At 28.3% G+C, this 25,385-nt stretch overlaps 1 protein-coding gene across 1 annotated transcript in view; it reads left to right on the top strand.

The window, feature by feature from the left end:
• The window catches only part of LOC123299214 (putative inorganic phosphate cotransporter), a 28,514-nt gene extending 3,657 nt beyond the window's left edge, over nucleotides 1–24,857 (top strand). The window contains exons 2-8 of the mRNA XM_044881516.1: nucleotides 21,458–21,627; nucleotides 21,758–22,012; nucleotides 22,079–22,405; nucleotides 22,516–22,665; nucleotides 22,736–22,868; nucleotides 23,290–23,531; nucleotides 23,824–24,857. Coding sequence (XP_044737451.1) covers nucleotides 21,458–21,627; nucleotides 21,758–22,012; nucleotides 22,079–22,405; nucleotides 22,516–22,665; nucleotides 22,736–22,868; nucleotides 23,290–23,531; nucleotides 23,824–24,024 — 1,478 coding nt within the window. The 3' untranslated portion in view covers nucleotides 24,025–24,857. The remainder of the gene's footprint in view (nucleotides 1–21,457; nucleotides 21,628–21,757; nucleotides 22,013–22,078; nucleotides 22,406–22,515; nucleotides 22,666–22,735; nucleotides 22,869–23,289; nucleotides 23,532–23,823) is intronic.
• Nucleotides 24,858–25,385: the final 528 nt, after the last annotated feature.

The raw sequence follows: 25,385 nt of genomic DNA, 5'->3' as shown, positions 1-25,385 counted from the left end.
CAGTAAGTTTGAGTCTTCCAGATCTTCTCAACGAGCCAGTTATACTTTGCAAAACTGTATGCAGCTATTATTTGCTTGGCTTTTCTGAAACCTGCTTACCATTTCCTGTTCAAGGCTTATTCATTCAGCCGTTAAGAGTCAAGATGAACAAGAAGGTGTCAGGGCAGTTAATTTACATGGCAAGCTCACGAAACATTTTTTTGCACTCGACTTTCAGTGTTCCGATATTCACAACAAGTTACCTTTGACATCCTTGCCAGATTCTTCAATGATTTCGCCACTACATTTTTTTTCGAATAGTTCTTTTGCTAAGTTTACAAAGGCTCCCCATTACAATGAATGTTATTAATAAGCCTCGACCTCTTCTTGCTAAAAGAGCATAAATATTATAAAGTACGCGGGGATGCTGATATGAAGATTCTTAGAGCGGTGTTTCAATAAAAAACTTACTTGCTATTAAAATAAAACTCTTTGAAAATTTATCTTAACCAAATGTGATTAATACAATTATCCAAGAGATTACTTATCATGTGATGCGAGATGACCTTTCGACCGCCATTTAAAAAAAATATTATAAAACTATGACGTTTAGTCGTTTAAGAATTCTTATTACTTTCAAAATAGTTTTTTTTTTTTGTATGTAGTAGAAACCAATTTTATCCAGATTCAAATTACCCTAAGGAAATCCTGTGATTACTTCCAGATCGTGTAACATCGCCCCTCGCTCATTCTTAAGAATGAGGTCATTTTCTTAGCACCACTGTTTAAATATTGATGTGAGATATCTAATGAAAAAATTAATAAAAAAATGATATTTTCACAATTTTACAAAGCTCCCGAGATCGTGTAATTCGCATGTTCTTGATTATTATTGCTTTCTTTAATATTTGGATAGTTTTATTTCTTTTGACTAAATTCATTTTTGGTAACTATGACAACAGCGTCAATTTTTGATAAAACGATATGTTTTGCTTGATATGACTAAAAATTTTTAAGGCTATGTTGTACAAAATAATTTGGTGCTCATTTTATCCTTTACACAAATTTAAAGTTCTATCAAAAACTTAAAACTTATGGAGCTTTAAGGTTGTGTAAAGGGATAACAATAGATTCCCTTTATGGAAGGAAAGTAATAGAAATGTCGAAGCCTTCTTCGAAACATCATACACATGGATTAGACTGGAAAAAATCGATAAAAAGTCTTTTTAGTGACGATTTAACTCTTTTCAGTAGACTATCAAATTCTTCAAATAGTTGGGATAAACATGATCATGAAGAACTTGTAGCTCCCATAAATGACTCCCAATTATTTATTCGTAAGTACAATCTTTATTTACGATCAGCCTATTTTAAATTCCAGTTCCAATGAAATGTGTTTTATTTTAGCTCTTTCTTTGAAAAACTATACAAAATCGTTATTTTTTGCAATCGATTTCTATCGAATCTGTATTATTCGAGACATAAAAGATTATTGTGATTTTTATTCTTTCTAACTTTATCATCTGTTTAAGATTTAATATTCGAAAGTTCATCAGATTTAAAATTTGGAAGTTTGAAAATTTTTTTATTTACCATGAAAAATTCAGAATGAAATTGATAAGAAATGTATCCACTTAAAATCAATTTTAAATTACCGGTAGTGGATTAACAAAAATAATTCTTTAAATACAAGCGAGTCATTTGAACAAAAAAATTTTGTAAAAAAAAGTTATTTTTTTACATCTTAATTTATTAAAAACCTGTCTCACTTACAACTGTGATAAGCAGACACACTAAACTGATTAAAAGGATCGTACATGTATTAGTTTTAAGTAAAGATAAGTGTTATCATCATACGGTGTGATATACAAATACTAAAGTTTAAATTAGTTTCTATTAATTGCGTCCAAAAACAAAACGTTTAAACACTATTTTCAAGGATTTGTAACTGGGAATATATACTGGGGTACGCCCAAAAAGGCATTTTGACCAGGACCTTCTTTCTTCGGAGCTATTACATTTGTTAAAACTACTACAATTGTTGGGCAATTTCTCCTTTAAAAACAAATACTATCACGTTATAGCCCCCTCTTATTATCCCTTTTGTTCACTTTTTATGGATTCTAATTTTTTGAAAATGAAGTTTTGCCCATGATACTCACTGACATTGTAACTTTCTATAGGTCCAATCATTAAATTAACCTGATTTTTATACTTTTTGGGTCAAAATTACCCCATCCACCGAGTTTCATCAAATTCCAAAACCAAAATTTTTTTGCGATTTTCTCGATTTTTTCAAAGGGATATAAACCTTAAAAAAATTTCAAAAAATCGAGAAATTTTTTAAATCTCCAATTTCGATAAAACCCCGCATATAAGGTGGTAATTTTGACGCAAAAAGTACAAAAATCGGGTGCATTTGATGACTGGTCTTAAAGTTTTTGAGATACGGACTAAAATCGATACAAATAATGCGATATCTCAGAATAGTTGGTCTTTTAATTGAACAGACTTAGTGGCAACTTTGAGGCAATGAATCCAAGATCATTAGACTGCACGATCAGGGCATTAAAAATTGCAAACATAATTTTATGTTTAATGACCAAATTAAGTACGCACTACCTTATTTGACGTTATTAAGAAAATTTAGGTCATGTGCACGAATAAAATACCTCTTGAATATTAATTATTATAAAAATCTTTATATTTTATTATTCATTAATCTTCTTGAATTTTTATTATATCTTTAAAATGAAAAACCGGTAAGCAGTCAATGCTCTTAAATACGTCATTCGACAAAAATTTACATTCTTTTATTATTAATTAATCTCGTTATTATTCAATAATTAATTAATCTTGCAATTTTTTTTTGTATTAATGAATTTTTATTGATAATATTTTTAGTTAATCTTGTTTTTGCTTCTAGAAATTTCAAAGTTCCATTATTTTTTATTCAATTAATTAAATATTGCCCTCAAAGCAATCTTCTTAAACAAATTTTAGTTTAAGAAGAATTTTCAGCCGTTCTGAAATAAAACTTAGACTCAGTATTTAAGATGAAGACACCCTCACTTCATCTTAAATACGGCAAACTGTAGTTTGCCAAAGATTAAAAGACACGTATTCTGAAGATGCTTTGAAGGATTATTCAGAAAAAGATTGGGAGTACAGTGAGACTTAATTCATAGTAAGATTATTTTTAACATTCAAGAATCTGTGACTATTCTTTAAACCAGGCATACCCGAATTATTTTAAGTGGAAGTCACCATTGTTATGACTTTATTGTGTGTTTCTTTATCCAAATCTGCATTGCTCATAGAGGAGGAAGCGAGATGGGTATACGACTCTTCTACCTATCTCAGTTTTTCTAATAGTAATGAGATAGGTAGAAAAAAATGTTGTCTCTCTGTCTTACTCGTATTATTGGTTAACACTGGTTAGGTTGTTGCTGTCTTGCTCGTTATTTAGTTACAGAAATATGAGGGATTTTTCTGAGTCACATTTGCCCATGCCTGCTTTAAACACGCTTTAAATTTTACAAAAGTCATTTAAGTGGACAAAAATTTTATTGTATTCATATTGTAAACATTATGTATTCATAATGCACCTTTCTTAAATTCAGGGATGGTAAAATAAATTGTGTCATGGTTCATGTTTTTGGCAGTAGTATCTTATTGCTCAATAACCTTTCCACCTGTTTATTACTAAAACAAGGGTGCAATTATAACTACGTTCAGAGTCAAATGTATGACGCATTTTGATTAAAAAACATGCAGCTATAAACATATACAAAAAAAAAACTTTCTTAAAATTCGTACATGAAAGTGGATGCGGTTATTTTTTTAAATATGCGAATTTATTTTACCTAATATTTTTTTTTTTCAAATCCAGTTAATAAAATGACGTTTAGTTTTTTAATAAATTAAAAAAAAAATTTGCATAAATAAATTTAAATAATTTATGTTAATTTATTATTATAAATAAATTATCTAAATTCTCGCAGCATCGCTTGCAGAAAATTGTGGTAAAAACCGTTTTACGTAATAGATTTTTTTGTATTTCTCCGTTTCAGGCATTAGATTTATAAGTATTTACATGTGTTATAGTAAAAGAAATTTATGGGCGACCTTGTTTTAAAAAAAGAGAACTTTAAATTTTCATTGATGGGACAGTTTTTTTTTTCTTAGCCGCGGTCTAAGTTTATAACAAATTTTGACCATCATTGTTAATTTTTGAAATTGCGTATTTAACTATTTTACGAAGAAGTAAATTATAGACAGTTATCTATGCAATCTATGTAATTGTATTATAAAACTAATGATTATATTGTAAAAATATTTAATGTCACTGTATGGCGTGTTTCAAAAAAGGGGATAATCCAGATGTCCAATTAGCCATATTATTCATAAAAATGTAAAACTACACTTGATACCATGGCATAATTTGAAAGCGAAATTAAAATCGATTCAAAAACAATGAAGCTGTAAGCAATCAAAGATTGCATTCACAGGTTTCCCATCTCCTTTTAGCAAAACAAAAATTTATATACCCACGTATGACGTCACTAGTGGGCATTTCTATCTTTGTTTAATTAGGACTTTTATGATCATATCTTGCATACTAGTCAACAATTTTTAAAAAACCAACTTCACTTTTCTGTACGTCCAGTGAGAATTCTTCACATGAAGTGATAAAAAAAATTTAGTCCGATCCAATATTATCGCATAGAATGATGTCGAGGATGAAATTTCATGAGTTCCTTTGCACTTATTAGATATGCAGTAGCCATATTTTAATTTCAGACACATTGTACGCTAATTACCTACGACTAAAGTGCCATAATCCGTGCTTAATTCAACCCGAATTATTAAACTCAAACTCAAACTTAATTGAATTTCTTAAGTTGATTTGAGTAAATACGAATTGGATTTGGCTAGCCGAATCATAATCTGGCTGAAATAACTTTTTAACTACGATAGATAATTTTAAAAGTTGGTTTTTTATCTGACATCCTATATTATTTTCTATCTCGTTCAACTTACAAAAGTTTTTCTTTTCTATTTTATATGACATATGTTTTTTAAACATTCTATTATCAACTGTAAAAATTGAAGGCCAAATAATTATACAAAATTTATTTACTTATAAGATGCAGCCAATTTATTTTCTCTATAGAAATTAATTTATTTTAAAATTTTCAAACTTAATATTTCAAATTTTATTTTCGGAAATATTTGAACCACGAAATTATTCTTTTTTTAGTCGCATATTTTCACTATCGCACTTCGAAAATTTTTTTAAAATTCGACTGTATCTTGGCTTTAAAAACACGATTTAAAAGATAAATCATTCAGCTATGATTCAGACAAAAACTAGCATTGTAAATTTAATTTTACACAAACTATTATTGTCCTTTATGATTATAAACAAATACTATTTTTGTAATGCCATTTATCTCTATCTCTATATATTATAAATGCCAAAGTAAGCATGTTTGTTTGTTCGTTTGTTACGCATTCACGCTAAAACTAGCGAATGGTTTTTAATAAAACTGTACAGCAATATAGCTGATTTGTCAGAATAACACATGAGGTATAATTTATAAAGATATGTTACTAAAAAAATTAAAAATGAATTTAATTTGACATTACCATAAATTACAGATTTCTGTAAAAATACTCAATATAAAATATTTCACGGCCAACTCTTCTGATATACTCAATATATAATTACTATTATATATTTAAAAAATAGAAAGCCATAGATATATTTTACCTGTGTTCAACAATCCTTACCATTATTTCGAGTGTTATAGAAAGGGGATAAGCGAGAGCAATCTTTATCAATCTGTACTCTTAAACCCAGCGAAGCGGGTGGGTATCACTCTAGTTATTTTAAATAAAAAACTACGCAAATATTTTAATTTTTTCCGGTTTTTCATTATGAATTTATTATTTGTTGTTTTAGTAATTCACGCTCTCGTCTAATTTTCATCAGTGTAATTATTGCAATTTTACGTGATACTGACTTAGACAGACATACGGTATAGCGGTGTTTTAGTAATAGGGTCACTTTTCTGGTACAGTACCCTAAAAATTAATTTTTTTTTTCTAAAAAAATGGTATGCATAATAATATTTCACTATAAAATCTCTTACCAATACGAAGGTAACTGAATGCAATATTTAGGAATTTCCAATTTCATACTATTTTTGAACTTTGAAACATTACATGTTCAACACATTCTGAGCACATGTTATATCACAATTTTTATAAATGAAAAATCATTTTTCTACTTAAAAAAACAATACCAGTTTTATATATTTTTTGTGTTAATTTTATAATAAATTTTTAATTACATGTAAATTGAAACATAAACTTTATTAGCAGTTAAAAATAATTATATAATTATTGTTGAAATTATAGTTTGTATCTATAAAACGCGACAGTATTATTGTATCAATTTTCCTTGACAAGTACGAAATTATACATATATTCAGTTTAATTAGCTTCTAAACAATTAAAGTGATTAGTGAATCATATTATGTTGTATTTATAAAATATCAAAAGGAACTCCCCACGTGTATTGACTTTGAGCATTTCGATGTGTTTTCTGAACAACAACAATTTCAAAATATTAACAAATTTTGATTCAAAATGAAAGATAAAGACAGTTCAAGGTGTATTATTTTCCTGTTTCTATCTCGTTGGGGGTTCAATTTGAATAGAATGAGAAAAAATGTCCGTGTAAAAACGCGAAAAACTCCTCTGTTTTTTCTAAAGAATCATGAAAATTTTCAAAGTAGTCAAATAATGTGTTTTTTTTAGTTTTACAATACCACGCAGCTACAAAAAAATATAATATATTGTCTGCAAGTGCTGCTTATAAATTTGATAATATAGATACCTCTCTTCAATCATGAATACTCTAACTATAGTCGTCTCTGTTCATCAAATGATGAATCTTCGATGAACTCATAATTAATTGAAAATTTTGTTTTTATATCATCGACAATCTTGTTATTTTTATGGTATTATTATAAACTGCAAGATTTTCTAAATATTTTAGATAGTTTTTTATCACACTCTCTAGATTTTTTGATATAGAAATATCCAATTGAAAAAGATAAACTATATGATTCATAATTTTTTCAGCCACATTTGAACGATAAAATAATAATAAAAAGCCTGATGACCTAGAAATTTTTGGTGTTTTTTTGAAACTTTATTAAGTAAAAAAAGTATTTATAAAGTTTTATTGAAATCCCTAGTATTATTTTATCCTTGCATATCTCCTTAATAAGAAACATTTAATTAATTCTCAAACTATAATTGTCGATGCAATTTCAAAGTCCATCTCTATATAAAAACGTCCTTGGCCTTTAGATCTATACATAGGACATTTACCCCGTTTCCCCCTGTTCACACAAATGCAGATCTATAACATGACTAATAATTGTTAATTTTTCTTAATCATTTGTTATTTGTTTAAAACATTACTATTTAAATATGAAAAGCGGTGTCCTTGTAAAATTGATTAATTCAATATCACATATTATTAACATGTGCTTTGTACCTTGAAATAACAATGAAATCAAACAACAAACAGCATCCATTGTTGTACAATATATTATATTGTTTTTTTTTTTTTTTTAGTTCCTATATGCTAATATGACGTCAGGATTTTATTTTTTTTAAATATTTTTTTACTAAACAATAGTTTTCCATTCATTAAAAAAAAAATTATTTTATAATTGATAAATAGATCATCACTGATCACAGTTTCCGCGACCCAGGAAACCGTGTTTAAATATCAAAGGAAATAATTTTAATAATTAATACTAGTTCCGTCCAGTTCTTGGAATATTTGGTATGAAGTTTATTATGCACTTTAATTTTCTTACTTGTAATATTTGAATCTTTCCAATTTCTAAACCAACTTTAACAAGTGAAAACAAACAATTGACTGAGTTAATTGTTTAAGTATCCTTGCATTATTTTTAATAAATTAGATGAGTTTGAAAAACCAAAATAATTGGTCGCCATTTGTTTTATTTTCTGAAAATTTTAGAAAGTATATTCTTGAATTTTTCTTCGTTTTTCGAGAATCGTTCACAATACCACTATTTGAAGTTACCTGCAAATTTTCTTCTCCCTATCTTTTATGATTTTGGAGAAAATGGGTACCAAAGTTTTCTTCTAATTTGTCCTTTGTCGTTCATGGATAAACAGTGATGTTTAAGAAAAAATGTTTCATAAAAAGTTGTTTATTTTTTTATAAGAAAATTGTTTACATTTTAACTGTTGCTCTAGCGATATGCAAGATGGGTCTTACGGACACAAGATTCAATTAACCTATGTTGCTGATGTACGAACTTAAACTCACTTTTTACGTCCTGAGTACGCTAGAAAAATTTCAGCTTGATAACTCTTTTCGTTTTTGAGTTATCGTGATCGTAGGGTTTAACCTCCGTTTTTCAGATATCTATCTATAACGTAGGCCACCCACATCATTATTTTTTTAAATCTTCATTATTCATTTTATTTTAAACTACATCCGATATACAATTAAGTTTTTATCCAAGCGATGGCAGTGTGATCAAACGCCCGATTAATTATAATTGCTCTCACTGCCGCTGCATTTATTCGAACCCGCAACCTCCCAGTGAGTAGCCGAAGGTTTTAAAGGTAATTTCACTAGCACGGCCACCTAACGCATTTCAAACTGCCCAAGAACTCATACCGAAAAAAACATTGTATTTCATACGGGTGAAGGGCCTATTCACACAGCTCTTGACATGTCGGAGTAGCGTTCCGCGTTGAAGTTCTTTGGTGCATAGGAGGGACTCTCAAACTTACTTATTATAGGAACTATTTGGTTAATTTTATAATCATACACTCTAATTAAGTTAATTCTGATCTTTAATATTTGGCTAGTTCTGTCACTTTATAGTCACTGACGCCACTGATGCCAAATGAAGTAATAAATTAGGTTCCCATTAAACGAATAGAAATCACAGAAAATTAAAATTGAGTGCAAATAAATAATAATATAATGTTTTAATGCAGTATTTATTAATTACAATGATGAGTAATTTAAGCTCATTATTAAAATCATTATCATGATCAATTCATTTTACACGTGATACCTACAAGTTTCATCAAAATCAATTCACTACACCACGTTATTACTGCATGATGTGATATTTAACGAAATCGAATTATTTAGGTGTTAATTGAAATTATAAGTGAATTTTTATGTATGAATTATTTTTAACATAAATTTATTTAAATATTTACAAATTGATGTTAATATCTTTATAGATTATTTTACTCTAGCAAGTTTTTTCTGTCCTATCTTTATCTTCCACGATTTCTTCCTTTATCAAACTTCAAACTTCATTTTCAAGCTTATTTATTATGTCTGGGTTTGACGAAAAATATACCCACGGACACTAGACAAATAATTTGAACGAAAAAATATCAAAAATTTAAATAATAAGTTTATTAGGCAAACATGTTAGTTATTATAGATGTTTTCTAATACAGAGGATATTATTAAGCCGTAACAACAGATATTTCACAACTATTAAGCTATTTTTTAAACCTGTTCTCCTAATACTAATTTAAACTATTAAGTTCTTGTTTTTAGCCACGGGTACCGTTAACACGGGGGCGGAATTCCATTCGGGTCGAACTAGTCTTTTATATTATAATTTGTTCTAATGATTTTTTGCGAATCGTTGCGATTTTCGGATTTAATCTTTTGTTGTTGGACGATACTGCCACAGCACTCCACAGTTTGATAACTTCAATTTCTCAGAAACTTAACAATCTCAATTTCAGTTGTTGCGAGTTTAGAGTTAAAATTATTGATTCATCAATTAAAATTAACGAATCTAAAATGTATTTAGCCGGTGTGCAGAGAAATTATTAGAAGATTAATGATTTTCTGGTGTTATAAGTAATTGTTTAAATTCGAAACCAATTGCTTGTAACACCGAAAAAATTTAGGATTTATTTTACGTCACAAACGTATTATCCGGTGTGAAATGTATAGAAGGGCAATGTTTTCTCGTGTTAGAAACAATTGTTTATATTTCAAACCAATAACAAAAGTTTTTATACCATGTATATATGTAATATATATCAAGGTATACTAAATTTAGTCCCAAGTTTGTAATGCTTAAAAATATTGATGCTACGAACAAAATTTTGGATGGTTGCTCGAATGTAGAGATGCAAAAATATTTTCGATATATTGACGGGTATTACTTTAGTTTACAATAGCAATGACTCTGTGATTCTTAAGATAAATTACCATGCCATTTTTTAGTAAAACGGAAAAACAAATATAAAAAACAAGATTGCATATGCATAGCAAGGTGTTTAGAACACAATAAATATGTATCATAATAAACTAATTAATAAAACGAGAAATACTTATTATATTGCACAATAATAAGTAATAAATTTTTTTTCAAATAATATTTATATATTTTTATTAAATAAAAGTAATAATTATTTTTATTTAAATATAAAAAAAATATATATATAGTATGATGATGAATAAATAAATGTTGCCATTGAAACAATGTGTTTTAAAAATACATAATTATTATAATTATTGAAATTGTAAATATGATTTATTGTATAACTACTTATATGCCTGCCCCAAATGTAAAAGAATCTAAAGCAAACGCCACATATCTTGTTTGTACGCTTATCAAGCAGTCAAAGTGGTTTCAGAGAGTGAAATCTAAAAACTATTTATATCGCATTATGAATTAGAGAAGTGCAGATATTGCATTGGCTCTGTATCCAAAATTTCAGCTTTCTACGAGTAAAGGTTTTTGAGTTATATAAGATACGTACAAAAGTTGAGAGATTCACATCTAGATGTTTGGTTCTATATGTATCCCGGTGAAGTATATTTAGGCCATTGTGATACTTTAAGGGGGCTATTATTCGTGGATCTTCCTTTACTTATTGCCAAAGCCATTGCCAAGAAACAGGTTGTTTACGGTACTAGTGGATAACAGCAAATTTACGCCTGCGAAATTTGCACAACGAGTGTGTAGCACGAGTTGGACAATCGCTGACTTACGTTAATAATGCGTTATCACGCGTACATCGTTCAAAACTTTTACTACGCATCTAAAATGTGAAAGTAAACGATAATTATTATTTAAAATTTGTCATGAGCTATTGAGAAAAATAGAAAATTAAAAAAGTTACGATAGTAACTGAATTCATTACCGCTCGAGTGCGAGATTTCCCACGCATGCTGAATGGGCAAAAATAATTCTTTTTCCACTATATCACTTCAAATTTTTCTAATCTTTTTTACGATTTTTTTAATCGGAATCGATTTTGATCATCGGTTAGCAATAAGTGAACCAAGTGAGTATTAGACAACTTAGGGCAACAGTATTAAATCCAAAATTTTTCTACTAATGGTCTTTGAGCTTTACGAGATAAAAACACTTGTACTAATATTGGTGCTGATTTACCAAGCAGCTGATGGCGTAAAGTTTCGCAGATTTCAGCATCCTCGATTGAGTATCTTTTGTGAATTCATCCGGACTTCCCAATTTGCTGTTACGAATCTATTGTTTCTTGCCAGATAATCAGTTTAATAATACCATTCACATTACTCAGTAAAAATTGACTATGCTGACATGAGTCTCTGAGAGCACTACTCTAGAACTCGTTGCCATCTTTAATCCGCACATTTCTCATAGCCTGACTGTCTGAGTAGATTATTTGATTTTCGTCTGATTTTCGACAAATTTCTTGAATTTGTTTTAAAATCGATTTCTTTTCTGTGTATTAAAATTAATCTAAATAAAAAACTTCTAAAAAATCAGCAGAGTATTATTTATGCTGTGGGTTTCACACATTATTAAAAGACTCATTGATTAACATATTTGTAAAAGATGTTTAAATATCACTGATTAAAATCAATTATATGAATCACTTTAATTTTTAATATATTAATAATATTATTATAATTGCTATATTATTAATGTTGTTTTTATTATTATTGAAAATGCAACTTTTAATTTCTAAACAATTTAAAAAAAAAATTGTTAATAAATTATTTCAAATGATATTTAAAATGGTTCATAGTTCTCAAGCACATGACCTAAAAATTTACTGATTTCAGCATTGATCCTATTGGACAAATTCTTATATAAGAAAATTTTCACTAGACTAGTAAGGCGTCTCTTTCATGAGACCCATGAAACGTTTGATTTCGACTCTAATCTTCAAATTAATATAACCGTTTTTTCGTTATTATAACAGGAAGATAGTCGAAGAATAAATGGAAAGTCCATTATTTAATAAAACGTGGTGCCCGTTGGTCGAAATTTTCTAAGTTTCGATTAGCAGACACTGAGATACCCTCGATTTATTGAATGTCTGACAAAGTAGTTTTTTCGTTTAATATTCGATGATCTTCTTATGAGAATAAAAAGCGGTGTAATCAAAATTTTCCATGAAAGAGACCGCCTCACATACGCGAACAGAACATAAACAGTACATGAACAAAGACTCAACGATGATGTAATCAGTAAGTTTTCTAAACGTGCGTAGGTCTGCGGACTATTTGCAGTTATTATTACAATAATTAAAATTTGACAATTTCATTAATCATACTGGAATATCATCTGACGTATTTGTTGCATATATCTAGACTTTTTCTCTTCAATTTTTTGAATTCGTCAAATGCCTCGTGTATTTTTTTTTTCTAAAATTATTGATTTATCATTTTTTATTATTGAAAAATATTATTTCAATGCTTTGTTTTATATGATAAATTAGGATTCATTTATCTTCGAAATGTTGTATAACTAACTTACAAGTTGATATTTCCGTCACATTGCCTATTTACTTTTCATATCTTATTTGATTAATTTTTAAATAGATATTTTTAAGAATATTTGATTTGTCGTTCTGCCTAATTTTATGCAATGTCATGAGTGATATTGACAGTAAAGAATAAACCTGTATTATTAATTTTAGGGTGAAACATCATTTTCAATAAAATCTCTAATTACGGAAAATTTATACGGACCATATACAAATCTTTGCTCTGATTATATTTTCAGAAAATATCAACTCGAAAGCAGATATGATGTCGATGCACAGACGAAAGGAGATCCTATAAACCCTCAAGTTTAAAAAAACTGAGGAATAGGTGAATTATTTTTATCGAGTAAAATCAAGGACCGTGGCTTGCCTGAGTCGGTCATGTTGACTGCATGATGTCATGATAATTCAACAATATATCTGCTTTAAATATCAATATAAGACGTGTAAATCAATTGATAAAAATAAATCAAAGAGTTATTAGTATAGAAAAAGGTATATTGTATTAATATTTATTACAATTATTACATTCTTCAATGAAAATAATAATGCAAGTAAAATGTAAAAATCTCGTACAAGAACTAACTATTTACGTACGTTCGTCATTATCAATGTCAGTAGTTAATTTATATATTGACCCTTGAAATCTAGTTGCTGACTTGACAGTAATTTTCAAGTTTGTTAAAAATAAAAATATATAATAATCAATTATATGTACATATAATACATGCATACTTTTAAATTTTTTTATATTTTATCCTTGGTTAATTCGAGTGACACACATTTCATAAAACATGCCAATATGACATTATTTTAATCAAAGTATTTTTGACGGATGATCTTTGCGCCATTTCCTGTTTTACTTTTTAAATTTAATTTTTTTTTTTGCGAAGTCTTAATTTGATAATATATTAATTATTATAACATAATTTTTATCATGTTTTGTCCACATTTTGCAGAAAATCTCCGTTTTCTCCACATTTTGCAATTTAACGTAATTCGACGCTTGTAAAGTATTGTATGTCGTAATCAAGCCTTATCAATCAATATGCAGTCTCGTGCAAAATGCACTCAGCGTAATCAAGAAAATAGTTCTCGAGCTTATAATTCACGTGATTGAACTATGATATTTAAGTCGTTTTTGTTATCAACTAATTTTGTAGAAGGTGTTTATCAAATTAATATTTACAATTTTTCACTTTCATTTAAACTAAATAAACTAATTGCCCTTCAAAATTGGTGTGGCTTTAAATGCTTGCATAAATTATTATAATGTTGCTAATCATTTTACAATTTTCTTGAAAAAATAAGTTGAAATTAAATTATATTAAATTAGATTCGTAAGTATTTTAGTTTTACATCATTTTATCCTAATTTAATCTTAGAGATTAAACTTAAAAATAAATCATTCAAAGTCAAGACTCTGCACAATTCTTGTGGAAAACCGATTCCAGTTAAATCAGCGTAAAAAAGCTTTTGATATCTCACATAACTCAAAAAATATTAGCGCTGGAGTCATGGAATTTTGGATTTAGGACAGGGCTGTTACAACATATAGCTGTGTATTTCCCTTTCCAAAGGTTTGATCCTTCAAAACAAAGCGATATATCGGTCTTTTTAAACGATGCGATATAAATAATTTTCCGATGATTAGAAACTTTTTTGACTTTCTCTGAGTTCGTTTTGTCTACATAAAAATTTTGATATAATCTAAAAATTTTTGTTTTTAAATAATATTAATTTTCAAGCTTAAAACGATATAACTAACTAGCAAGAATTGTATGCATATCATTGTTGCAATGCTGTAATTACGCAATACCACCTTTAATATCATGAAAAGTTTCTTGAAACTAATAATGCGTCTTTATTCTTACATGCTTCTTGAAATAATGGGTAAATATATCAGTACAAGAATAGAATTACGTTCTTATTAATTACATTCTTATTAATTAAAACTAATTTAATATGTAATTACACAGTGTTTATGTGTTTTAGGGATTGACAATTACATTATACGTTTAATTTTATTATTAATATTTTATCAATATTAATTTAATAATTTATTGATATAAATATCAAGTAATTTAATTATTTATTTAATTTATTCGTGGTACTTAATGCGTATACCTAAATAAATCTTTTTATATGACACAAACATCCTCAATTTATAGTAATTAAAATTGATATTTAGTAACTCTATACAGAGGTGGTCCTATTTTGTGCATGATTTTCATTTTTCACCGAATCTATGTATCGAAGTAATCTTTTGACAAAAGATATATTTTTTGAAAAATTACTGTTATTTTCTAATGGCATTAATTATTTAAAAAGAAATTTATTCAAACCAATTCTTGAACGGGACAATATTTAATTATCACTCCTGTCGACTAAAAAAAAATTTTTTTTTAAGTCGGGAATCCTAACGAATTCCCTAATCAAATTGTTAAATTTTGTATAAATAAAAAAATTTTTTACTGAGATTAGTGGTATCGTTAGAGCACTCCAAAATGTAAAGAGTAAATGGAATATTAATTTTATTGTTTTAACCCCCTACTCTACAGGTCCGTAACATCTATTTATGTACGGAGGTAACATTTTTATATCAACGAATGTTTATTTTTTAATAATGGATTAAAATTATTATCTTTTGACAGTTTAAGCGGTTTTAATTATTTTTATTCCAGTAAATCTATCTATTTAATGTTCCGAATGTGTTTGTTATTGCGTTTTTTATTGACAAAGAACATGGGTAACTTTTTGTTATAAGGTTATACATTACGTTAAAGTTACATTGGCACTAATAATCCTACTAAACGATTTAACGTCCAAAATTAATCCAATAAAAATCACAAATTCGTAAATGTTAACTTTACGTTCTCAGAAAAACTGAGACTTATTCTAGACAATTTTGAGATAATTAGACCAAAAATTAGTGAAGCGTAGATAAAGTTAACGAGCTCAACTTCAAATGAAGTTGAATCAATCTTATTTGGTTGAAGTATCAATTTAAAATACCTCTTAAAGATTCGCATGATAAATATCGACAATTTCATACTTCATATGAAAATCTAAAGTGATCCAAACTTAATAGAAAAATACTTGAAAATCCACTTTTCTTAAATTAATCAATCATTAATTACAAATGTAAATTTATCATCAATCTCCTCCATTCTTATCTAAAAAATTAAAATTATACTCTTCCATATCTTTTTTAACTGATAACAAAAATTATACCAAACGTTTCAAAAATATTTACGAATATTTAATCAATAGATTTGGTAGACAAATAACATGGATACAAAAAATATAAATGTAAAAGCCGGAAATTTACGAATGACTTATCATCATAAATATTATTTCTATAACCTGTTTTTCTGTCACATCACGAAATCTTAACCTTATTCCTTTATCAATTTTCATGATTTACCCTTAATTTCAAAACTAATGGAGCTGACTAATGTCTAAAAATAAAGTGACGGTCTAAAAACGTTCCGCTTAGAAAAGAGCAGGCTAGATACTGATATTTTTTATCACTTTTATATTAATTTTTTAGCCATTGACTTCCTCACGGGTCGTACTAGTATTTTGTATTTCTGTATATTGTAATCAAGTTCTTTTTTATTCAATAAAATTCAAAACTTGTTTAATTAATTAATTTTGAAGTTTACACTAAACAACTTCTTAAAACATTTAGTTTTATCAATAAATTACTGATAATTGAATTAAAAATTTGTGAATGACTTTTATTATAATGTTACAACAAAAAATAGCAATTATCTTTTATGACAATTTTTAATTTATTCCAAAAATTTACTTAAAAAATTATTTGTGTACTGATCCTTTGTGTTATGGAGGCATTGGCAATAAATTTTCTGAAACACATGTTTTTTGAACTTAGTACTATTGACGATATAATAATCGCCATAATTAATCATTTATTAATATATTTATAGAGAAAAACGTTTATAAACAATTCTAAAGAAACATATTGGCTTTAGGAATCTGTATCTATAGTACAGTTTCATGTTTAACACAAGAAAACGATTCTTTATATTCATTCCTTCAACAAAATGGCGTTTAAAAAACAGTTGAATATTATTATCATGATTCTTCTTTCACGGAAATAAGAAAATTAATTATTTTTTGAATATTAGAAAAATAGGCACCCTTACAAATAAAATTTTAAACTAATAGTTCCCGGTTCTTGGTATGAGTGTAATTACATACTTATACATTTAAGAAGCCAAAGTGAGTGAAAAACAGTATATTCTGCCTAGAAAGCCCACAGAAGTGAATTTAGCCTTAACTTCTTTTTATTTGATTGTATTCACGGCTGGTGAAGATGGCTGAATGGATGACTTTTAAAAGGGTTGTTGCCATTGGGTGCAAACTCGATTATTTTGAAGCAATGATCCTTATCGCTGGTTTGCCGGATGAGGGATAGACGGGAAAAAGTATTAGGTCGTTACTTTTGCTTTTATGTATTAGAAAGACGCAGAAGGAGCGAAAGGGAGCAAAAGGTAAGCCTGGGTGTGACGTCAAGAAGCGACTTCTCTAAATTCGTTTACTGTCAGTCCGCTGTAATAACAAAGGTGAAAAGCTACCGTAAATATGAGTATCAGAATGGATTGTATAAAACCCAGTGGTCCGTCTCTCCTACATCTTGTGTAGGTTTTCTAACCCGTAGAAAGGTTGGACAAGATGGTATGTTAATTTGTTTGGCGTTAAAAAGAGAATTTTAAACTGCTTAACATTTTTATAAAATAGTAGAAGCGGGTGAAGAGTCGTCACAGTTTCTATTTTTAACCCCCCAAACCAAAAAAGGGGTGTTATAAGTATGACCACTATGTGTGTCTGTATGTGGCATCGTAGCGCCTAAACGAATGAATCGATTAATTTTTTTTGTATCGTTTGAAAGGTAATTTAATGGGGGGGGGGTGTTCTTAGCTATGTTTCAAGTGCAAGTTTAGGGTTCAGTACCAACAAAAAATTTCGGGGGTTTTTTAAATTTTGTAAACACTTGTCTTATTGTTTTTGTCTGACCGTCGTTGTAAACATCAAAATCACACTTGACCAGCTTTTTTTTATACAGATAATCACATTATAATACTTGTTTTATAAAAATGTGTATTAAAGTGTTAACATTTTGACCTAGTCAGTATAATATTAAATTGAGTCATTTTCATATTTCATTAAGTTACTTTAATTATTATTATTATAATAAAGTTAATTATTGCAATTAAAATTTTATTATTTATATATAAAAGGGAAAAAAAATGTATTTAAATAATTATATTATACTTTATAGACAATTTAAATGTCAAACTGGTAGCGCCATATGTGGTTTAATTAAACAAGTATAGGATTATGATTTCAAGTTTTGTTACAAAATCCATTAGTTTATAGCAAAAAACTAAGTTCTTGCTTGAGGACGTTTAACTATTGAACCTTCTCTGCAAATACTTCTTAATCCTTGAATCTCGACCTAATATAAATGCTCGAGATGGTAATTAAGAAACCATAGTAATTTAAAACAAAACTGTTCAAATGTATGATTGAACTATCAAATAAAACATAGCACACTTCATTCCATAGACCGACCACTGCATTTTTTAAGAATTAAGCCTACTTATGACTGCCATATTAACTGCTTGACGTCATTAACGATTTTCTCAATGTTTCAGTGTTAATTCTTGTCTTTGGCTGTTATTTACTTTGGTATGCCTTATTTTACGCTTAGTTTTCACGAATGCAACTGGGCAAAACTAAAAAACACTCGTCATCTGTTCAAATGTACCAAATATTGCACAGTAAAATGTTGTTTTCTAAACCTTGGTAAAAACCAAGGTTTAAAAGGTTCTTGAAAAATATTTACGATGACCCAATACAAAAACAATTTCTTATTATTTTAGTCGGTATCATTAAAATAGGATTTATATTATTTTTTACCTGATAAAAATATGGAATTAACCGTTTTTACAATTAATCCACTTTTTGTATTGTCTAAAATTGTATAAAAATAAAAATGAATTATGGAAATTATTTAATTATTATTGTAATATTCCATTAATTTGTTATAAACAATTTAATTTAAAGTCGTCCCGCTATCAAAATTATAGGGTGAGCAATTAATTTCTTTTCGTTCTCGAACTGATTTGATGTAAGCACGTTTTGGTAAATTTATAAAGTCCAAAATTGGTATTGCTCAAGAGATTCCTGTCATTTCTTAAACAAATCTCAGTTGTAGAGCAATTAACGTTAGGGATTTTTAGGGAGAGCGGCAATCTCATTTATAGAGATCTAAACGTAAAAATGATTATCCTTTTCTATTTACCGTCTACAGAGATTTTTGTTGACGAAAATATTTAAACCTGACAATTATTGTCATTCAGGGAGTTTTCTCAGATTGTACGAGGTATTACATGTTTACGTAAATTGCGTCAAAACAATTTTATTGTATAAGAACACAAAAATCCTTCATTTCTCAGATTTGTTTTTTTATGGGTCTCAAAAGTCAGTTTGCCACACAACAAAAACCGCTATATTGGGCATATCATAAACATATTTTAAAATTGATCGGAAAAAATCTCCTGATATTCAAATTCGATGGATATTTTCAGGGTGATTGCCATATTGCAGATCGAATCGGTTCAAAAAAAAAACGACACTTAATTTTTTTCTTCTTTAGCATTTTATCATGTTGAATAAACTTTTAGTGACATTTTCCTTATTGCTAGTATCTATAATTGCAATTTGAAAGACATCGATCAATGGATCATCCTGTATAATATTTTATTTTTAAAATAATCTTCTATTGAAACTAGTTTAACTATTCAATTGATGAATAATTATCACATGTTTGTTGTTTTTGCCTTCAAAAAATACGTAATTTAAAAAATATGATTATAATTTTTAAATAATAGAAATATTGTAAATAACTTTCGAGCTTTGATGCCACGCTCGCTAAACATACGACATCGAAACAAATGTGTCTAAAAACAATAATCGTCAGCTTCTTTCTTGGCAAGTAGTTTACAATTATCGTCCGGTGACGTCTAGTTGAGAATTTAAATAGTCGTATATATCTAACTTTTATGAAAGTAATATTTTACTAAATATCAAACCATAGTGTAAAATATTGATATTGGTATTCTAAAAATTTCGTTTCTACATTTCACCAAGGGCTTTCTTTCATTGTATGCTTATAAACCAGTCAAAATGGTTTCAGGGAAAGACAAAATGTATATTTCTATTGAAATCTAAAAGTCAATTTAGTTTAAAGTTTCTAGAATATTTCAAATAATTTAAACGCTTGTGATTTTTTTATAATTATCCCTTTATTACAAACACAAATTCTTGGAACTTATTAAAATAAATGATCAAATTACGTTTATGCACTTTCTACGTGTCATTTTTTGATAAGTCTTAGTAAAATAACGTGAGGTAGTAGACTCACGTTATTTTACGTCTACACCTTACAATTGGATAGTTACGTTTACTAGATGAATGTAATTAAAAGGTATTATCAGCTGATAATAAAATAAAACTCTTATGATTCACACATACAAGCCAAAATAAATAAACTGTAAAAAGTAAATAAAATCTAATCATCTAGAAATAATAATTATTTTGTTGACATTTTAAATAAAAATTAAAAAAATTTTATTTATTCATCTTATTTTTTGTATTGAATTTAGAAAAAATAGTCACTATGTAAATTATTGTCTGTAAAAGTTAGTCTCTATATAAATTATTGTCCTAAAAATAGTACCTTGAAATGTACGTTATTGTTAACTACGATTTGACAATTTAAATTTACTAGATGCGCCCTTTAAAGTCTCGACATATCGTACAGTTCCCGCCATTATTAGCCGAAGTATTGACTAAATATTAGAGAATGTGTCACAATGTTTTCATAAACAACAAGGTATAAAAGAAAGACACAAGACGTACCTTGCATTCCCTTTTTAATATAAATTACACATATTTTGGATTAAACATGTCTCAATATTAATGGTTCGCTATTTAATGACCAGGTTCGCCTCCATGATCAAGCTCGGAAAAAAATTAATGAGCGTTTCTTTTAAATTTAGAATAATTTCCTAATTAATCCATAATGCAACTTGGCAGTCTTAACATTAACTTTCCATAACACTCTGATTGGCCCGACGAATTCATCAGAGTCGATTTGTCGGTAAAATTTAAATAATCTAGTTATGTTTTGCAGAGAAGAATGCGGCAAATCTAGATCCCGATTGAAGTTTGAACATTTTTAAGTAATTTGAGTCTAAACTCTTAAATTTTGAGGTCAATTTTTTTTTATTTAAATATTGAATGTCACCAAATTGAATGACACAAAAAATTTATGAAATTGATTCTGTCTCTGCATACTGTCCATAAAAATAAAAATTAAAAGACGTAGGAACTTAAAAATTCTGTTTTTGTTTTGAATTAGTTTATATAAACTGGAATTTAATTCTTTGAAAAAATAAAAAACGATTTAATAGTTTTGTTTATTATTTCAAAATTTTACAAAAGAATTTCAGTTTTTGAAAAAAGAAGTCAATATATTTTAATAACTTTTTTTTCTTATTTGTTATAGGGAATTTGGGCACTCGGCATTTTGTAACATTTATGTTATTTTTGGGAATGGCGAATGCATACATCATGCGAACAAATATGTCCGTTGCAATCGTTGCAATGGTCAATCACACAGCGCTTCCAAAACAACACGAAGAAATAGGCAATGAATGTGGTCGCACAAATGAAACGGTAATTATCTATTCCATAAGTTTATTTTTTAAATTGAAACTGCAAAACGTGATCCTTCATCTCCATCACTTGCTTACTTCACTCTATTAAAAATCCGAAAATTTATCGATCTTGTTTCTAAATATTTCAGTCAACAAATGATCCAAGCGCTGACGGTGAATATGTTTGGGATACAACACTTCAAGGCTACATTTTAAGTTCATTCTTTTATGGATATGTGATTACACAAATACCTTTTGGTATTTTAGCAAAACAATATGGTTCTAAACATTTTCTGGGCTATGGAATGTTGATCAATTCGGTTTTCTCATTTTTTGTCCCATACTCCGCAAATATGGGCGTATTTTGGCTGTGCGTTTGTAGATTTATTCAAGGACTCGGCGAAGTAAGTTAACAAAATTAATCTTAAATATAATAGAAAAAACTAAATTGTATTATTTTAATTTTCTAGGGTCCAGTTGTACCATGTACGCATGCGTTATTAGCAAAATGGGTACCACCTGATGAACGGAGTCGACTGGGTGCATTCGTATATGCAGGTGCTCAGTTTGGAACAATTATATCAATGCCATTGTCAGGATTATTATCAAAATATGGTTTTGCCGGAGGCTGGCCCTCAATATTTTTTGTATTTGGTATTGTTGGTGTCATTTGGTCGTTAGCTTTTATATTTTATGTATCAGAGGATCCAGACCATCACAAAAGTATCTCACCAGAGGAGAAAAAACATATTCAGCTGGCTTTATGGGGTGACGGTGGTCAAGGAGAGTATGAAAAAGTAAGTCTACTGTCTAATTAGTCGACATTTATCGCCAATTAATTTCGCAAGTAAAACAAAAATTATTTTTCCTAAAGATTGATTTACTAATTTCCCTTCTTTTCGTTTAGACACCTCCAATTCCATGGAGAAAAATATTTGGATCCCTGCCATTTTGGGCTATTTTATTAGCACATATTGGTCAAAATTATGGTTATGAAACTTTAATGACAGAGTTACCAACATTTATGAAACAAATATTACATTTTCGAATTGAATCGGTAAGTTTAAAGAAAACTTTTCAATTTTTGAATGATTTTTTAAACGAATATTTATGTTTTTTTTTTATAGAATGGATTCTTGTCTGCACTGCCCTATTTAGCCATGTGGATATTTTCAATTGTATTTAGTAATATCGCAGATTGGATTGTTGTCAATAAGCATGGTACAATTCGTACAGTTAGAACAATAATGAACAGTATTGGTAAGTAATAAAAATTTTATCTTTTGTTCATCCATAAAGTATTATTCTGAGATACTCTAAATAAAAAAATTCGATCCAGCACCTTTGAACTATCAACCCTTCAGGCTGGTCGTCTTTCTTCGTACCACAATTATTCCTATTGTTATGAGAGATAATCTCACGCTATTGGGCAAGTGCCAAGAGCGAAATTTAGAAATAATTTAAAATATTTTATTTTTTTGGGTTATTTAACCGACTTTACTAAGTGATGAGAGAATCTATCTACGCAACCGTTCTAAAGGGTTAAGAAATAGTAAGCCATTATTTGAACGGATGTTCTTATTTATTAATTCTTACGCACTAGATTTATAATAAACAAGCCTAGTGCAAGCTCTGTCAATGAGTCCTGCGTTATTAACGTTATTTTTTAAATTTTTTATAGGTGAATTCAGTCCTGCTCTTGCCTTAGTTGCCGCATCATATACTGGATGTAATCCAGTGTTAACTGTGGCATTATTAACGATGGGTATTGGTTTCAATGGAGGTGTTTACTCTGGTTTTAAAATTAATCATTTAGATATATCACCACGCTTTGCTGGTATTTTAATGTCAATTACGAATTGTATGTCAAATTTAGTTGGTATTTGTGCGCCAATTATTGCCGGTTATTTAATAAAAGGCAAAGTAAGTATTTATATTAAACTTTCCAACCTTTTTTATGTTTTTGGAGGGTTTAATTAACTTAGCCAATGATTTTTATCCAATTCAACAAACTTTATTATCTCGGTTTTTGAAATAAATAGTAATGAAGGTCCAAAGAACATAAAAATCTGACCCGTTTGTAGATTAATGAATGAAAATACTCGACCAATCATTAAATGAATTCGATTTTTGAATTTTTTTGGGTCAAAATTACCAATTCTTCTTTAAATACACAATAATAACCGATTTATTAATAATAAATATCTTTTTTTAGCCCACTCAAGCACAATGGCAAAAAGTATTCTTCTTAGCAGCGATTGTATATACAGTGTGCGCTATATTCTATGCATTATTCTGTTCGGGTACACGACAAGAATGGGATAATCCACCACCAGATGATCCACGATCTGATGAAGAAAATCAAGTAAGACAGCAAAAGAAAAAGAACAGCATAGTACAACAAACATCTACATAACACGTTATCATCATCATCAATCATCATTCCATAAATATTAATTATTATTAATTAATTAATTAATTATTATATTATTTGTTTTTAAATGCAAAATAAAAATATTATAAATAATATAGCAAAAAGACTACGCGTAGTAACCAAAGGATTCAAATACAAAATAAACGTGTTGCAATTTATTATTATATTACGCAACGTCCATGGATGCATTGAACAGAAAAAGAGAATAAGGAAGGTCGCAGCATGATTGTCATTTTTTATCTTCTATAATGATCAAAAGTTGCGTATTTGAAACTATAGAAAAATAATTGTAAAAAAATTCAATAATTTCATTATAAAATGTCAAATAATGGTGTGGATTATAAATAGATAGAGCGTAAAAGACTTTTAGATTTCAGTAAAAATTACAAACTTTCATATTCATGGATTATACATTTACTAGCCATAATCTGTGATAGTATTCTTGTTTTACTTATCGTACTGAGGAAAAATCATATTTTTTTATAATAAATCAATATTCCAGTACATATCAACGTTATACGGCTTTTCATTTTAAAACCACAATTCACTTTTGTTTCGGACTAAATGATTTATAAATAATGTGATAAAATGAATTTAAAAAAATCTTCTATTTTAGCCCAACTTATTGGAAATCGGTTGCGCTTATGAGTTGATAGAAAGGTCTATTATTTATAATCGCCATCCTGGATCTCAATAGAAAAATCGGTTGATATGATGGACCTTCCTATATTTTTCTCTGTTCAGTACATCTAAAGACCTTGTATCTTGTATCTTAAATATTATTATAATTATTTAAAAAAATGAAAAAATAATTGTAGTCCTTTTTTTTACTAGTTTAATATTTTGCAATTTAATCATTGTGTTTTATTTTAAGAACAAGTTTTGTGTGTAAAAAAAATAATAAAAAAGTTTATATTTATAGAAAAATAAATACCATAAGGTTCGTGCTTACAAGGTAGAAGTTCGAAATGTTATTAATTTTTAGGTTATAAGGGCGAACGCATATGTTACTTTCTTGGTCTAGAATCTAGTGTCTAGAGAAAGAATATCATCTTCTGTTAATATAGAAGGGGATAAGTGGATTTAATATTGAACGTCGGAGAAGGTCTTAAACAGAACCTGCTTAAGCAACCTGAGCACTCTGGACTGATATATATTTTCATTTTAAAAACAATCGTGCCCAAGTTTCCTCGGTTTTCCAGTCAAGAGCTGTGAGCCTCTAGAATCAGGATTATACAATTCTTGAATGCCATGAATTCATGTTGAATCCAAATTTCCTACTTTCAAGGTAGAAAAATAAGAAAACTAACCCCTTTTATTAAAATATGATTTATTTCATCGAC

Source organism: Chrysoperla carnea, chromosome 4 (genome assembly GCF_905475395.1).
Source record: "Chrysoperla carnea chromosome 4, inChrCarn1.1, whole genome shotgun sequence".
Classification (NCBI taxonomy): domain Eukaryota; kingdom Metazoa; phylum Arthropoda; class Insecta; order Neuroptera; family Chrysopidae; genus Chrysoperla; species Chrysoperla carnea.
Note: the sequence above shows the minus strand (reverse complement) of the source record. Positions and strands in the feature narration are given on the sequence as shown.